This window comes from Vanellus vanellus (genome assembly GCF_965231255.1).
Source record: "Vanellus vanellus genome assembly, chromosome: 2".
Taxonomy (NCBI): Eukaryota; Metazoa; Chordata; class Aves; order Charadriiformes; family Charadriidae; genus Vanellus; species Vanellus vanellus.
In genome coordinates, this window is record NC_138906.1 from 6,134,268 (window position 1) to 6,152,429 (window position 18,162).

The 18,162-nt window shown below is 46.9% G+C and overlaps 1 protein-coding gene across 1 annotated transcript in view; it reads right to left on the bottom strand.

Annotated features, from left to right (window-relative positions):
• Positions 1 to 18,162, bottom strand: part of LOC309668900 (mitogen-activated protein kinase kinase kinase 3-like) — an 82,445-nt gene that overhangs the window by 19,933 nt on the left and 44,350 nt on the right. Inside the window, exons 4-7 of the mRNA XM_082479441.1 lie at positions 14,143 to 14,186; positions 13,035 to 13,134; positions 6,876 to 6,989; positions 5,235 to 5,346 (exon numbers count right to left, since the gene is read on the bottom strand). Coding sequence (XP_082335567.1) covers positions 5,235 to 5,346; positions 6,876 to 6,989; positions 13,035 to 13,134; positions 14,143 to 14,186 — 370 coding nt within the window. The remainder of the gene's footprint in view (positions 1 to 5,234; positions 5,347 to 6,875; positions 6,990 to 13,034; positions 13,135 to 14,142; positions 14,187 to 18,162) is intronic.

The window sequence follows — 18,162 nt, forward strand, 5'->3', positions numbered from 1 at the left end:
CTGGATTGAACCCGATGCCTTTCAGCCAGGCTGTTTGGGTAGAAGAGCTGCTCATAAGTAATTTATGTAGCTTCACACCTCCAGGAGCACTGGTGGCTGCTGCTTTGCATCCATGCTCACCCATCCACCCGGGAGGAACACAGGGAGGTGGCGGGAGCAGAGCTCTGGAGCCCAGAGTTGATACCCCCCTCCAGCCCTATCCTGCCCTGTTAACAAAACCTCAAGTAATCTCAGTGCTGCTGAAGTGGGGGGAGAGGGAGGATGGAAAACAGGGGCCAGGGGGAGGGACCAACTGTGGTACCCAATGGCAGGCTTAATTCATAGTGGGGACAACACAAGGCATACTGGATATACCAGATAATGCTGCTTTACACACCCAGAGGCAGAGGAAGAAATGGACAAACAAGGCCAGATGTGCCAGTTTGACACACCAGGGATGCTCTCCACACTTGACCTAATACTCAAGAAACAGCAGCAGCACTGTGCAGAGAGAGGAGACCCCCCCAAGGGACTGTCGTCGTGGGGTGTACAGGATTACATGTGAGCCCCAGTTCTCAGACCCAGGGGGGAGGGGACAGGCTCTGAGGCACTTCTTTATAAGCTGAATGCTGGCCGGATCTCAGCAGCTCTATTCAGGATTCCTGAACTCAGAGAGACTTTGCAGATTGGCACTGGTTGAGCATCTGACCTCGGTTACCCTTTGGAGCAAGGTGCTTTGGGAAGGGACTCCTGCTCCATGTTACACGCACTAATGTAAAACCATATATTTGAGACTAGAGCACAGCATGTCCCGAGCAGGGTAAACCAGGCCAGCACAGAGACTTACAGTCACTGCTGGCATCTGCTGGGGTCTTTCATGTTCCCTTCTGTTATTTTTATTTAAGAAGTGTCTTTCGTGCAGTATGTGCCGAGTTCGTGGCGCTGCACGTACAGCCAGCTCCCCTGTGCCAGGCTTGGCTTCCCTCTGCCTCCCCGTTCCTCGGCTTCACCCTTTCCCTGCCCTGGCAGGTCCTTCCCAAAACTTCATCCATCACTGATCGGCATCAAGCAGGGGTCCTGATGGAAAAGAGAAGCCCCTTAAAAGTCAGAGCTTGGGAGGGTTTGTTGGCAGCCGCCTACGCTCACAGCTGCAGCCACGGAGAGCCCAGCCCTGGGATGACATCGCCGCAGAGCTGAATGAAGGACAATGACGTCAAGATGTGCCGTTCCTCTGAGCCCTGGCGGAAACACAGGGCTCAGGGTGCAGCCACACAAGAAGAGATAAACCTGCAGGAAATACTCATTCTGCAACTTTCGAGGGGAGGTGTGAGCAGACAGACCAAATCTCCCTCAATTTCTTCTTTTTCAGTGGGACTCCTACACATCTCCCTCTTCTCCATCCTGATTCTCTGAGGATGGATTCCTACATCTTGATTTAAGGCAAACTTTTGGGAACTTCTGTACTAATAAGCAGGACAGCGCCCATTTTCTAGCCCTAAAGCAGCTGGCATAGTGCACACAGCCCAATTCTCCTACTCTTCTCAAAACAGAGGGGGTCTTACCCACCTCAGCAACAGGTCCCTATCCCATGCTATCCCAATTCGTACCCAGGAACTGCTGGGAAGGCAGTCATTGGTACAGGGTTGTCCAGGGAATGTGCTAGTGATTAAGCAACCTCATCAACAGCCAGCCACTGCTTGTGTCCTGACCCCATGAATTTAAAGGCACAGGTATCACCTCCAGGCCTTCGTGTCTCAGGGTCATCTGGCCAGCTTGTGCACCAGCAAAGTCCTTCTACCATCTCTCTCCAGAGATCTGCATTCAAATCCTCCCAGCATGCTAGCAGGGGTTAGATGCTGCTGCACACATGTCCAGGCACGCATGAAAACCTGGGCATCATCACTGCAGTGACAATTCTCTGAGGTCAAAGTCCTGCTGTTCCCGTGACCGGTCCATGTTCAACAGCACGGACCCAGCCAGCATTTGCTCCAGGTCCGGAGAGGGTGGGCAGGCACATGATGCCACAGCTCAGCAACCTGGTTTTCCACCATGAAAACAAAAAAATTAAAAATTAAAGCTTTTGGCAAATGTTTCCACTGAAATGGTGATTCTGGAATGGGGCTCTTGAATAATTTGTGGGTAATGTTGTGAAACATGTACTTCCTCAAAGTACATAGAAACAACCCTCAGTTTTCTGAAAATCCAGAACCCCAGTAGATTTCAGCTGAAGTTTCCTGGCAGTCAGATGAATGCTTCCAGATGCTGGTCACCAAGAGACTGGAACATTTTCCACTGGGGGGGAAAAAAAGAAAAGAAAAGGGGGGGGGGGGGGGGGGGGGCACTGAAAAAGTTGGGGGAGGGGGGGAGGAAAATATTGAATTTGCATAAGGTTTTTCAGGGACATGGATTGAAGACATTTTCTGTCCAGCAGAAGCAAAAATAGCCAAATCTTCCCCAGAACATCTACACCCCCTTCCCATGTGCTTGTGCCAACAACATGCAGTTTTATTATTTTTCACTGCTGCTAACATGGCAGAGTCAGCAGAAAAACATGAGACATCTCAGAAACACTGAGAACATGACCCTGAACCACCTTTTTTATAAAGTCATTTTAAATCTCCTTTTAAATGTGGTTTCAAAAGAAAAGCTGAACTGAGTTAAGATCCTCTCTTGATAGCAACCACTTTGATGACAGCAGAAGCAAACACTGAGAAATACCTTGGAACTGCCAGTGAAGAACAGTTTCTCCTACAGAAGTTCCAGCCTCTTAGACTGCCTTTTGACTATCTACCACGTTCAGTGAAATCCCGTGTTCAGGGAACCACAAAACAGGATCATCTGTGTCTGACTGTTGCCTGATGTTCAGTTTTACGCTCCATTTGAAACACTGGTCTCCCTTTCAGCTTGCTGGAGTTTCTGCCCAGCTGCTAGATTAACAGTTCTGACTCAAGACGACAAAAAACTCAATCTGCTGGATCGCGAACGCTGTAACTCCAGAGAGGTCTGGTATGTTGTTACCATGCAGAGAGTTTGTTGCAACCTCTTTTCAAACTAAAAGCAAGACTGATGGTCTGTGTGGAAAAAAAAAATTAGAGGGATGACTGTATCATGGGCCAGTTACATTTGCTACCTAACTATGTAACAGCACCGAGGACAATGGCTTTGGTGCGTTAGCAGTCGGCACGCAGCTCCTCCTGAAGATCCCAATCTTAGCACACTCTGTATCCTACATCTGGTGCTGCCCAGTCCTCCCCCTCCTCCGTTACCTAGATTAAACCACCATTCCTCCTCTCTGCCATTCAGGCGTTCCCTCAAAATCCACCTGTACCTCAGGCTCTCACCCTTGCAGAGCTGATCTCTCTTCCTTTGTCTGCCTTGTCTTATCTGACGGTCAGTGGTGTGGACCTGGTCAGGAACTCTCTTCATATTACAGCACCTCCAAAACAGTAAGGAAGCGCCAAAGCATGGCATAAAAGCTAGTAGGAAAGTCTAACTTTGCAAGAACTAATCTTCTCGCTAGCTCAGCTACACATGGGATCAATTCTGCCCATCACGCTTGGTTCACACATCAGTGACAGCTCCCAATGCCACAGCTCTTCACTGGCTTACATTAACAGCTCAACAAGTGCCAAAAAAGAGCAGCAATGTTTCACACACGCACAGTTTCTGCTGAGGGTCTGTGCCTTACCATGTATTTGTGCATGTGTATTACGTGTGCATTTCATTGAGAATCATCCAGTGACTCTGCCAGACTCTGGGCAAACTCTCAAGAGCCATGTGAGCTAGAAAAAAAAAAAAAGCACAATAGAAAGACATCCCTGGCACATTTAAACACCAGGCCCAAAGAGAGCTCTTGTACATGTACCACCTATGCCTGGCTTCAGTAAGAGTTGGGCACGGTTGCACAAGGGGCTATATTTGACCTACCCTAGAAGACCATTTCCTATATATCATTGTCCGAGATGCAGCAAACCACGGGACATGTTATCAAGGCAGCACAGGCTAAGAGACAGAGAAAGGGCAAATCCTTGGAGAAAAATACTCTTTTGTTGCACAGAGAAAATAATTTGGAAGTGTTTAATGCCATATAAGTACAGAGGATCTTTGGAGGTTGAAGCATATCTTCATGTATGTTTGTATAGGAGGACTTCACTTTATTCAAGGCCACTGATGCTGTCATTTCTACGGTTGTCAAATGATTGTATGAAAACAATGGAGATCTGTAGAAATTACTCTAACCAGCACCCAGATGCAGCAGAGAATATTCACTGTATTTCAAAAGCATTGATTCTGCCCACAGGTTACTATATGAATAATTATACCTCTGCTATACGGTCCTATGGGCTGCTTTACCGGTTCTGCACGAAGCACCTTGCTCTCTATAAAATCTGACAATGTTCTTCACACAAAAGGTCCTACAGACAGCCTATCAAGAGTACTTGTCCTTTCAAAAAGCTCAGAGTATTTTAGAAAGCAAGAAAAGGATCAACTCAAGCACAGAAAACCAAAGAAAAGACCACACAAGGCTACAAACAAACTCCAGTCCCTGCAGATTTGCAAGAAGAGACTAGGCATTTGCCAGCCTAGCTTCAGAGGCTGCAGGTACCTACTCCCAGCACCTCTGAAGGAAAGGGATGCTCTCCTTCATGAAATACAACCACTGCAAAACACTGTGCACACCCATTCTCCCAAGAAATCACAAAAGCAACTACCACATACTTCATTTCACCAACAAGAACAGATTGGTGGCACAGAGACACACATTTGATCTTTATGTGGTCAAGCTGGCCCCAGCTCAGGAGCTAAGGAACCCAAGCCCATTCAGCTACATTATTCTGCTAAGTAGGGAAAGGGGAGAGATGCCGAAAGAACAACAGCAGATGGTTAAAGGAATAATGATGTCAAGGTCTTAAAAAGCCTTGGCTTCAATATAGCTCAGCATCATTGAATTCACTGGAGATCTTTATCATCAGTGCATTTCCACCCTCAAATTACACCTCATATCTCCTGATCTTCCTAGCTTTCATGCCCAACATGACTCTGCTTAGCACAACCTCATCCAACCCATGCAGCCTGCAGCATCTCTTCCTCAGGCTTGAGGATAAGCAGCGACTGCATTGAACTACTGGTGGGAGACATCAGGGTGGCCATCCAGACTGTGGCAGCTACAGGGTTGTGACAAGAAGGAGAAAGGGGATGGTGGTGGACAGCTTTAATAATACAAAATACCCTGGAGAGTTTTGCATTTCACTGACCTGTGGAATACTTCCGCGTCCTCTCAGAGTCCTTGTACAGGGATCCCATGATATCACCCATGGATCTGGAGATCCGCATTTCATGCTGTTTACTGTTGTTTGGCTGTAGGAACTGGTAATCAGACAAAGGGAATGATCAGACTCTGCCAGAGCCCTTGCAGGCACATCATGAAACCCTGTATTTGGCTCCCCATGACCATATTACCCAAGAACCATTTAAAAAAAAAAAAAAAATAAGGACATGTATGTAATCTAGGGTGATCCAAAAATCATTCACAAACAATTCACATCTATTATTAAAATACTGTTGATAAGTTGGAGCTCCAGTTGATAATGGTAAATACAGATATTTGACATAAAAGACTGCTCTCACACTGCATTACTTCCAGACAGAGAGAGAGAGACTGATCCCTCAACCCAAGCTTGCAGTCCCAAAATCAGAGCCTCTCCTCCCCACTCCACAGACTTCAGTGGCAGCCTAGGCACTGCAGAGGTTCCTCTGTAACAGAGCAGAGGAACAGAGAGTGGAGGACCAGGCTCTGCTATGGAAGACAGATCAGCAGGAAAGCAATGAAATTACAATCCAGCTGGTAACTTAAACGGTAGTGGCAAAGTCTTACTATGATAAGATGCTACAGTGCACTGTGATTTTGTGATAATTTTATGTATGACCTCAGAACCATATGTCCTTGCATGGTTACATGCTTCAGGAAGAGTACGACCGACTCTCAAAAGGTATGCACGAATCTACCTGGCTGCTCTGCTCTACGTAGTTAACTTGCAATACTGCAGTGTTCCTGCAGTTGCTAGGGCAGATCACCCCATTGCTGCCCAGGATTTAGGAAACCCTGACTGATGGCTCAGTTTTCCCCCAGGACTCTGGTCCCTGCACCTTTTGAGAGCCTCTCAAAGGGAGTGGAGAAGTTCTGGGACCTGTGAGCACCAGCGGTAGCATGAGGACAAGCAGTATGAGTTTCAAGACTCCCAGTCTCTCTGGTACTTCTAGGAAATATAAGGAAGAAACGGAGTTGCAACATCTGCAAATCCCTTGTTTTACAGCCTGTGCTTGGGGCAGCACGACATGTGCTTTGGCAAGACACTCTGTGCAGGCGAGGTCAAGCTAACAGGCTTAACTGCAAAACCACTGAGCTCAGGAAAAACAAATAAATAAATAATGGGGGGGAAAGGCAGTCCTGCATGAGACTGAAGGATTCTCCAGTTTGCTCTCCCCTGGCCTTTAGTACTGCAGCACCACATGGAGGGAACGGTCCCCACACTGCCACCCAGGACAGCAAGGGCCAGGGTATCACCCTGTGTATGGAGGAGAGGCTACAGAGAAATGGTGACAGCATCCCTAGGCAGAAAGCACAAAGGGTTCTTTTGGGTTTTAACCTGGTTTTGAGGATCAGTACAGTATTTAACCCTTCACGGGCTGCAGGAGGAGCTAGGGGGAGCTGAGCTCAGTCTCTGGCCTGCTACCACACGAGGATTTCCGAGCAGTTGAGCCAGAGCAGGGCTGACCCCCCTCATAACCATCTTGTTCTCTGCTCTACACCGTCAGGAGACTGGTTTCCACTCCCCAGCACAATAACAAGGCATCTTGCTCTGGACACAAAAGAGCAGAGAAGGTGAAGGGCTCACATTCGCTTTCTTTGGAGCGCTCACAAGGACCCGCAGGCTCTTCAGGGAAGGGCTCAGCTCCAACTGTTCCATCGCTTTGTCCAAATCTTCCTGGGATTTCAGCGGGATCAGGAGCTGGAAGGGATTGAACAAACACCGGAGCACGGCAGTGTCACACTTTTGGGTAAATAGAGGAAGTGAGATCCTTGCAGTGAGCAGCTTGGGAATCGGGGGATGAGGGAGGAACCCAAGGTAGCGGATGGAAAACAGAGCCCCCATGCCCTCCAGCTTGCCGAGCTCTAACGTTTTCTTCCAAGTTCTCATCTACCAAGGAACAGACGCAAAAAATCACAACAAAAAACATCTGCAAGGAGAGAGCTTAAAGGTCATGTCACCAATTCAGCTAGTGGGAAGAGGAGAGGGCTGAGATGAAACCTTAGGCTTGCTGCCTGCTACTCTGAGGCTGCTCTGATATTGGCGTTTACAGGCAAGACCTGCTGCTACCCAGCCCCAAAACAGCCCCACACATTCTTCCTGGGAAGACAGTCATGCAATGGTGCTCCAAGAAAGCAGTGAGCTCCACCAAAGGATTGACTCTGGTAGATCCTCAGTGGCCTTCCCCACTACTGCAACCTGTGTTCCTGCACACTGACACAGTCTCCCTAGTGTTTGGGCATCAGGTGAAATCAGAGAACATCTCACAAATAGGAGTCTCTTCCCTTTTGATGGGAAAGGTGTGCATTGCTCTCCCTCCAAGAACCACTTCTTTAACTCCCAGAAGGACAACCTCAGCTTCTGCTCTTCGTAAAGTAAATAAAACAGAGCGCTACACAGTGCCGTGTCTATAAGGTAGCTAAATGTCCTGATGTTCTCCTGGTAAGTGGCAGACCATTGCCCTCATATCTCCAGAGGGAATTTGACCCTCCTGACATTGCTGTGTGGTGTACCATGTCCCACAGACAGCCTGGAAAAACTTCCAACACCCAACACAGCTGCACTTCAGAGGGACTCTGTGGCCTTCTGCTGCCCTGGGCTAAGATTGAAAACACAACTTTTTGCCCCTCGTCCAGGGGCATTCTGCCTAATCTCATAAAAACCAGTCCTCAGCCTCTGTAGGTTGCTTCAGGCATTGGCACCGAATCCAGCCAACACAAGACATTATACTCATGCCTGTGCCAAAGTACATAGCAGTTCCACCTACCAAAGGGACCGAGCGGCCACAGCTCCCAGTAGGCTCCCACTGGTCTTACTGGGAGCCACAGCTGCCCAGAACTTCTGAAAGGCCGCTCAGCCCTTTGGTGATCAGTGTTCATGCCATCAGCCAAGGTAAATGCACCTCAGATCAACCGCTCCAGAAGATGCTCAAAAGCTGCGTGTGTCTACCTTTTTGATCCCAGGGTGTTGCCAAGGGTTTGGCTGTTGGCCTGCAGGCAAATACACTTCAGACTGTGTGCACTGAGGCTAGGGCTCCCGGTATGACCAGCTCAAGGGAAGGCTGTGGGCCCTGGCCGACAAGATGAGGTTTCACCTCAGGAAACTGCTACAGTCACCTCCTCCACCCAAGAATCACTGCCTGATCCCACCAGGCTCCATCTTAGGTGTCTGTGTGGCTGCTGTTTCTGCAGCGTGAACAACTCAAGGTTTGGATTAAGTTTCTCCTCTCCTGTGGGACAGGAAGGTTATATTTCATCCTCATTTTGCAGACTGGTAACTGAGCCATATGCAGGCCACTTATTTCCTATGATAAACAGCAGGTTTAACATCATTGTCCCACCAAGAAAGCCAAGCTCCTGCAACTGTGGATAGCAGGTGGTCCCTGAGCTAATAACTACCTTGGGCACTCAGCTTCGAGATACTAAAAGTCAGGTCTGCAAAGGGGCACTGCAACAGCTCAGTTTAATGCAACCTGCTTTCTGTAGAGCTTACAGTCCCAAATTTGATACCCAGGACCCCTCTAGCTTACATTGGAGAATTACATATCCAAAAATGGGATTAAGAAGTGAGAAAAGGAAGCTGCTAGATGTAATTGCTGGAAACAGTGATAATTGTAAGGAAAGACAAGGCCAGTTCTCAAAAGATATTTAAGCAACAAACTCCAGGTTGAGTTAAGAATGTTCTTGTAGTGTAAGGTACACAAATGTGGTTGGGAAATTTCTACAAAAATACAGAAAAAGAGACTCTAGAGCAAAGCATTTAGCACATTCACCCAGGAAGAGGGATAATCAGGTGGTACACCCTTTTTCTGAAAACTATTTACTTATTTATGTGTAGGAAAAAGATTCCAAGATGAACTCTTGAGAAAGCATTGCCCCAAGATGTCCTACAGGCTGTTGATGAAGGGACTTGAGTTTTCAACCAAACCAGATGGGGAAAAGTTCAGAAAGATGTCCCTTACCTCCCAAGCAAGGGACCTAACCAGCTGTGGGGTTTACAGAGAACACCAACACCAGTCTTGTCTGGGCCTCATAAGCAAGGCTGGAAACAGATTCCCAGTCTGGGACAGGGCTTGGATATGAATGAAAGGAAAGTACTCACCAGGTAGATACCCACTATTCAGGGCTTTCAGTAGGTCCATGGAGTAAACAGTTAGCCCACGGCTCATGGTTACACTTTGGGATCTGAATAAATCACCCATGGCCACAGAAGATATCAGACAAAGATGGTATTGAATATGTCTCCCAAATGCTGTGCAGCTGTTCTCAGACAGCCTGTTTCCTTAAGCAGCAGAGCTTAAGAGATATTCTCTTGGTGCACTGCTTAACTCTCTTGAAGTTCACAAGGGCTCCACAGGTGCATCAAGCAGACAAACCTTCTCTACTACGCTCACCCAAACAGAAATGAGAATGGTGGAGAGCTGCTTCCCCTTGTTTCACCACCAAGCAGAATTTGAATGAACTGTAAGCATAGTCCCACTGCTCACCTATCTTTTTACTGAGCTCCTCGCAAATATTCAGAGCAATCCCTCGGCTGTTCCTTTGAACAGAATGTTCTGCAAGTCACTCCATCTCACTCCAATATCACAACATTAACACGTTTGCGTGCCTGCTTCAGAGGAGCCAAAAACATCGGGCAGAAATTGCCCTCCTGTAAGAGGGACTAGAGCCAGTATTTAGCTTGGCTTTACCTATTACCCACATCTGGCAAGTAGATTTTGCTCCATTTGGCTTCCAGACTGTGGCACACATGGATATAAGGAACAGATATCTACTAGGCACGAAACTAAATATAGACTCATGCAGAACCACGGAAGTAATCGCCAGGGTGCGTTTCCAGTAACTGGGTTTATTCTGTCTACAGAGTGAGCAGCTGTGATGAACAGCAAAGTTAACCTACACAGAAGTTTCACTAAATAGAGCTTATTAGATTTTCTTCTTGCTTTTAAATAGTATACTCCCCTGGAGCCTGCTGTTTCAGTAGTTGGTAGTCAATGCACTGCAGTCTAAGAAAGTGAGTGCAAAGGGCGAGTTTTCACTGACTACAACAGTACTGCTAGACCTTGCTCTGTAAGACACTGCAGAAAGCCAAAGAATAGTAGGAAACAGGGTTGGGGAAAATTAGAGAGGTCAATTAGTTCATCTTCCTGCCCAATGCAGGACCAACTGGCATCAACAATCCTCGACAAATGTTTGTTAAATATGCTTTTACACACCTCTCCTCCCCTCCCTGTAATGGAGCTTCTACCGCTTCCCTCAGCTTTAACTCTCCCTAAGCTTCCGAAACGATGCTGACGGGACAGCCTCAGAGAAGACAAGCAGGGGAGGTCAGAAGGGAACTGGTGGCACACCAAGGTTCAGTGTTCTGCCCAAGGTCACAATTTGGTGATGGAGATGGGACAAATGACAGAGTAACACTTAGTCACACCTGGAGAAGCTGTTCAGCAGTGCATAGAGATCAAATTCAGACGGAGCATTTGCTGCAGAAGCCAGTCTTTCAATCCAGGCAACTGTCCAACAGACACCACGCCATGCTGTCTATAGCCAGGCCAGATTTTGTTGTCCTGCTCACCAGAAAGAAGAGCCCAGCCTAATATTAACAGGCAGACATGCCCCATGTGGTACACCCACGGCCAGGCCCCACTCTTATCTATACCAGCCCAAGCCCGCTGATTCCATGGTCCCACCAGGATGTGATTCATGCGTGCCCCTGCTCCACCTAGCTGGCATGCTCATCTCGCTGATCTTGGCTTCAGGACTCCGACTTCACTGGGACAGGGACTGACATTTAGTGAGCTTTAGTAGGGGCCTGTTGACCTCAGTGTAATTTTGGTCTACAAGGTGCTTCTGCAAGAGAAATATCTGATGGCAACAAAGAATTACTGCAGAGTTCCCTTCGAGCATGAAGAAAGAGGCAAACATTTAACTGTAATCCATCTGTGGTGAGGCTACCTCCAAGACCTGCAGTCAGGAGACTAAAAAACCTGACCCAGAACATGCCAGGAGCAGATACCAGGGTGTCACCGTGTGGACAGGTAGGCTATCTCCCCGAAGGTCACTTTTGTGTGCTTATAGTGTTTCTGCAATAACAACCCTGAATTACTACTGCTCAGACCTCTTCCCAAAAGTGTGGATTCTCACAAGGAGGAACTTTTTATGTATATAAAAGCAAAATACTGAAGGTCCTTCTCAACCCTAAGAAGTTAGAAGTACCCAAAGGCCTGCTCACGGTCCTGCTACATGCTGTGCACATGCCCAGGAAGACGGTCTCTAGCATGGGACAAAAATGCATTATTTAAGCTCCTGTTTGCTGTTGCTGAAAAAAATTCCTCTTCCAGTGGTAAGAAACCTGGAATGAAATGAGTCATTCCTAGAGAATTCAATGGCAGGCTTTTCCCGGGAGGGCTGTCAGAGAATGACCAAGATTAGAAACCTGACCGCATTCAAAGCCAGAACCCAGCAGACACTTTGGTGTCATGAGGTACCTATTATAATAGAAAGCAACCTTTTTGTGGAGCAAATCTCCATTGAAACAGAAGGAAGGGGGAAAAAGAAAAAAAAAAAAAAAAAGAGAAGGAAAAAAAAAAGCGAGAGAGAAAGCTCTCTTCATGACCTCCCCCTTCATTCATACTTTAATGAGAGGCTGTAGTCATTTGCAGTTAATACTTGAACAAGCATGCTGTCAGGACAAATCCAAAAGAACTGGTGTTTAAAAGCCCACCTATTTGTCATCTGGCCCTCTCCTCCTTCCCAAAGCCAAACCCACCATAAGAGTCCAGTGGCTCCAGCTGCCTGTCCAGTTCGTGGCAAGATGCCTCACAAGAAAACATCGAGCACACCAAAACAGATGTCAAGTATTGCTCCCTTCTAGGTACAGGACCTCATCAGTACCCTCCTTTCAGACACAGTGCTGGGCTCAAAGAACAAGCTGGAAAAACACAGTGGCCTGTGTTACGAGGAAGGTCAGAGAAGAAAGGTCTTCAAGCCTTAACATACAAGGATCGTAGAGGGAGGGTTTCTTGGCTGCTTATGTGTGGCCACAGGACCTGCTAAAGGAACCTTCAGTGATGCACATTTCACTGCAGACCTAACCACAAGAACATGCACATTGTTCTGGGGTGAAAGAAAGTCAGTGCTAGATAAAAAAGTAGGCTGCACTGTCCCTCGTGCTCTGGACTTCATGCCCCTGCAACTGCCCCCAAGATGGGAAGGCTTCACATCCAACCCAAACATGCAGTAGCCTACAGTCACTTCACATGACTCTCAGGGAAAGTCATTTGACTCTGCCATTCTCCTCTCTGCCCTGTGTGTGCTCTCACCAGCCAGATACACTCTGAAAGGTGGTCCTATTGACCCAAGTGTGCTAACGGGAAAACATCTACTGCTGCTGACTGCGGAGCTGAACTGACAATGTCTCCATCGTCTCAGTTACTTGATTCCTTACCCTGTTTGAGTGAGGGGGACTTTTTGTTCTGGGGGAAAGACAATGCTACTGTGCTTCCATTTAATAGGCCTTAATTGAAATAATTTTAAGAAGGGGAAAGCCTGGCTTGGAGTCCGAGAATCCAACTGATCTGCGTCCAGACAACCACTCTTGTATACTTTCTAGCTGGGAACCACAAAATAAGATTATTTTTCTTCACATCCACGTACAAAATTAAATTAAGGCCTTAAGAACAAACTACTGCACAATTCTGAAGTGGGCACCGGACACCCTAAAACTCCCTTAGCAATAAGGAAAGAGTACCTCATTGTTCACACAGACTAAGTCCATCGTCTGTCCAAAAGCATCTGTGACCTTCTGCACCACTTCTTTGAATTTGACTGGTCTTGAAAACTGGATAATCCTGCATATACAAACAAATATAACAGTCTCAATATAGTAGAAGCATATCAGAATTTGGGACTAGACTGACAATTCAGAAGCAAGGACCTGTATGTTTCTATCATTAAGCATAAAGCTCACTGCTTGCTTTTACACTCATACTGCTCATCTGCTATGTCCAAGACAGGATTTGACCTACCCTGTGAGAATATCTACCAAAAAATCCTAGTGCAGCTCCTCTGCTCCTCCCCCTACTGTGAGGTACAGGTGGAAAAGAGGAAAGTCCAGTAGCCCTTCACTAGAGAAAACCCAAGATCAGGCACTGGCCAGTGATTTATCATCTCCATTTTCAGCAAGACACTCTGAATAGCGAGGAGGGAGGGAAGAGAGAATAATGCAGTTTGGTATCCTGTGACTCTCCTGTACCAGCACATGCAGCAGCTCTATAGGTACGTATCAGCAGGTACAGTCTAGCCTAATGGTGACATTAATTAAATTTTCTTTGGCTTTAAGATGCAACTTGGACCATTAGCCTGCAAATTTCCAGCCCTGTGTCCTGCCCTGCCACAGTCACTGAGCAGAGGTGATTCCACGAAAATGTCAAGTAGGGAAGGGCGGGCAAGCTTTAACTCCCAGCTCTATTTTTATGGGACCCATGCCCAAAATCTGGTTATCTTAAGTAAGTGTCATAGGCTGTTAATCAAAGGATGTATTTCTGTAGACTTGCAGCTCAGCTGTGGTTCAGCAGGGCTCAAGAATTAAAAAAAGAAAAGGATCCAAGCATGCACCCTGTGTCCCTGGTAAGAGGCATTTAATTACTTCCAGCTTGGAACCCTGTGTGCAAATCCCAGGAGGTACTTGTGGCAAACGGGATGAAGAGGCAAGACCCCTGCATATAAAACTGTAGTGGATTTTAGGGTAACAAATCCTGCTGTGAGCTCATCTGCAGCTGGCTGAAGTCAGTAGGATGACATTGAGTAAAAAGGGTAATTTGTCCCTGTACATATGGGGGACTGGGGTGGGTACATACCTTTTCTCTCCTTCATATTCAAACTTGATCCTGACATTTCGCTGCTGAAAGAAAAAGCAGAAAATGGTTAGGTCCCAAACTGCATCCCAGACTGACATGCAGATCCAAAGCTGACAGCAGTTCTCAGGGAGATTCCCCTAACTCCAGCGGGCATCTGGTGTCGGGCCAAGCTGCCTGCTGAACTCACGGACTTCAGGGAAACTCCACAGTACCAATAAAAGTGCTTGTCAAAAAATAAGGTCTGTAAACGATATGACACTCACTCATATGTATAACTGTTTGAATAAAATACATTAATAAAAGTGGAAAATTTTGAATGCTCTGAACTCAGTTGGGAACAAGGCACTACTATCAAAGAGGCAAACATGTTAAGTGTCTGATGTCTGTCCATCTTCAGCACTTCCTCTGGGTTTACTCCAGTACTTTTGTGTTGGAAACCCCAAAAGCAAAGCTCAGAGGACGTTTAATAGAACACAGGAATATTTGGGGCAAAGAAATAAGAAGTAAAAGCAAGCATGCTATAATGGAAGTGGAGAGACAGTCCTGGATTTTAAAAGCTAACAGTGCTGAGGTGGTGGTGAGGTGGCTGTTATTTTCTTAGGACATACAAAATGCAAAGCGTATCAGGCATCACTGCACTACATGCAGTAAGTGTCCATCCTGAACTGACCCATTGCTCACCTCAAGGGATATCATTAAATTCACCCAAAGAAGAGCCAGCAGAGTCATGGGCAGACTGAGGCACCCAACTGTGCAGGGACTAGTAAAAGCCACTTCTACCATCCTCTATTTGTGCATATTTAGCAGCGATCGAGCCCACAAGGAGCCTTTTCATTCATTCACCTTCTCAGACCGAGCCTGAGCCAAGAACCCCTCTAGCATCCCTTGGCTCAGGCTAGAACTTTCCGATGGTCTCCAAGGCAGATCAAAACCCTCTTTACTTCCCAGACTAGGTTTAGTCACCCCAGTTAACCAGGGCTCTGCTCCTGCTAGGGCACAGAAGCCTCCTTGAATAATGGGTTTCTTCCCATGGAGAAAAAAAAGTATCTGCCACCTCCCTCCGAGGTGTAACACCAGGGAGGGCTCAGTCCCGCACCGCCTGCATCTCACAAGGATAATCCCCAAATGGGTGGGTGACAGCCCTTCCTGAGCAAGAGCCTTATCTCTCGCCCTGGATTGCCAGCGCATGAAGGCACAGTTTCCATCCTCTCAGAGGGAAAGCAGAGCCACAGTGAAACAGCTTTGTCTCTAATGAGGAAAATGAGCTGGACGGGTGTCCCTAGGTTTATTTTTAAACTGACAGCTCCTCGAGTTCTGCAAACACCCATCGAAGTTCAGGAAGTCAAGGCTGGAGGCGATTCCATTGAAAAGCTTAAAAAACCCCAGCAAATTCAGGGTAAACATGTTGGATCACCCAAAGTGCATCCTTTTTATCTCTGCTCCTGGCATTTTCTGTGTTTCCAGAAAGGCTGGGAAGAACCAGAGCTAGGAGAGTCACCAAATGGGGCACTCCAGCAGTGTTACAGGCCTGTGCTAAACAGGCACTTACATCACCTTGGTGTCTACAGCCAGTTCTCCAGACCCACAACATCTGGACAAACTCCAGGTTCACTTCTAGAACCAGGCTCAACCTGTAAAAATACCAAACTAACTGTAAAACAGCCCAAAATTCAAAAGAAGATGACCATAACCAACCTAGTGAAGGTCCAAATCATTCTAGAGACATAGGAAAATACCGCTGGGATTGCCACCTTGGATTATCTCTGTTGGAAAAGAAAAAAAGATATGGGCTCTTTTATGCCAATTTTTATTTGTATGTGCCCCTCTGAACAGGGCCTGGCTGGTTCATCCCTCCTGGATGCCAGTATTACATCAGCCGCTGTGGGTTCACTGCATGTAGCTCCACAAAGCCCTTCTTCTAAAGTAAGAGGGAAAAAAAAAAAATACAGGGCAAGGAACTTTCGAGGTTTCTCTTTACAAAGGAGCAGGACGTGTAAAGGGAAAAGCTCATGCAGCTCTGGCCTTGCTGCAGGAAACCTTTCAAAACATAGGTTTCACTTTCAGCACAGACCCAAACGCCGCACCGAGCCGGGATGTAGCACGCACTGCCTGTTTATGCTGAGCAACACAAATTTCACAGACAAATAAGTTTTTCAAAACAGCTTGTGGCTGGAGAATGTCAAAACACTCGTATAAAGCTCCAGAGAGAAAAGAAAAGGAGGAAAAAAAAAATAATAAAAGAGCCAAGACCCTGCTGCATCCTTTTCTTCTACATCAACAACAGGGCTGATGTGCTGTGGCCTGAAGCCAACAGAAGTAAGCCAGCTGCCCCACACTGCTCCGCTTCTGAGCGGAGCAACAAACACATCGGCTGCAAGGAGGGAATGAAAACCCACTTCATTTCTTAATTAGATTTTTTTTTTCTGATATAAAACACACTAACCTCTTGCCTCCCTTAAAGAAACCAAGACCTTAAGCTCACATGCATATGGAAAAGGGATAAATACATATTTATCTGTAGTCTGAGAAGTTGGTTACAGTTTTATTTTGCAGTCTTCCCTTGGCTTGCTTATGTTTTTGACCCACAGCTAAAGCTGAATTCATCACTGCAATCAGCAACAAATACTTTTTTCCTTTAAAAAAAAAAAAGTGGGCAGTGCCTAGAGCAGTAGGAAGTCCCAAGGGGATGCAAAGCACTTCCTAAATGCCAGAGCAGGCTGTGATTTTTTACACCCATGGAAATGTGGTTCAGAGCAACTGGTTTGAGATTACACAGGGAGTCTGGGTCACTGCCAAGTGCTGCAGCAAAATCTCATGCGAGTCTGCACCCAGCATCTCAAACGCATAATCGAGGGGAAGGCAGGTTCAGCATCTTCTCCGTAAAGACCTCAACACAAGGTGCAAATGCTTGAGGGCAGGTCGCCGAAGAGGTGCAGGTGGTGGAGGCTGCTGAGTCCTACTCACTTCTGCAATTTTGTGAGGAATGAAGACAACAGCAACTCCTCCTTGCACAATCCCAGTCGTGCTATTTACCCTCCCTGCCATCAGATGTCAAATGAGGTTAATGGCAGCCTTGTTCTCCCCACAATCAAGAGGTCATTAGTTGGTGTAGGAGAACAAGCTGAGACATCCAAGAAGGGCGTTTGTTAAATATGGTGGAGGAAAGGAGGAAGACCATGCCACAAGGCACCGGCCTTAAACACTGAGCTCTGGCAGAGGATTTCAGCAACAGTATCGTGGAGCACTGTGAAAGCTGAGGCAGATAATGGAGCGAGCAGGGGAAACTGAGGCATGAAGGTACAAGGCGCTTTGCCTAACGGTGTGAGCAAAAAGCGTACCCTGGGGAAGAGAAGGGTCTGGGGAGAACTTATGGCAGCCTTTCAATATATAAAGGGAGCTCTATAAGATCGGGAGAGCCTTTTTACCAGGTCCTGTAGTGACAGGACAAGGGGCAACAGTTTTAAACTGCAGGAGGCTAGATTTAGGTTGGATATAAGGAAGATGTTTTTTATGATGAGGTTGGTGAGACACTGGAACAAGTTGCCCAGGGAAGCTGTGGATGCCCCATCAGTGGAAGTGTTCAACATTAGGTTGGATGGGGCTTTGAGCAACCTGGTCTAGTGAAAGACGTCCCTGCCCAGGGCAGCGAGGTTGGGACCAGATGATCTTTAAAGGTCTTTCCAACCCAAACCATTCAGTGATTCATTCTATGAAGCACAGTAGCAGAGCCAAGCACAAAATTTAGATGTCTGATCTCCTAGGTTGTCTGTACTGAGCAACTTTCCCTCTCCACATGCATTTCCGTATGACACGGGGCACAGAGGAGCCCACGTCTCGGCTGGCGCCTGTAGGCCCTGCTGTGACACAAACAAAATAAGCGACAACCCTGACAGGAAATACCACAGTAATTCCCTTCGTTTCTGGAATAATTTCTTCTCTGAGATACTTGTACCGGCATTTCCTCTAGCCCTGCTAACAAATGGTATTTTACTCTTTCTTGCCATCCCCCTCGGAAAGGAA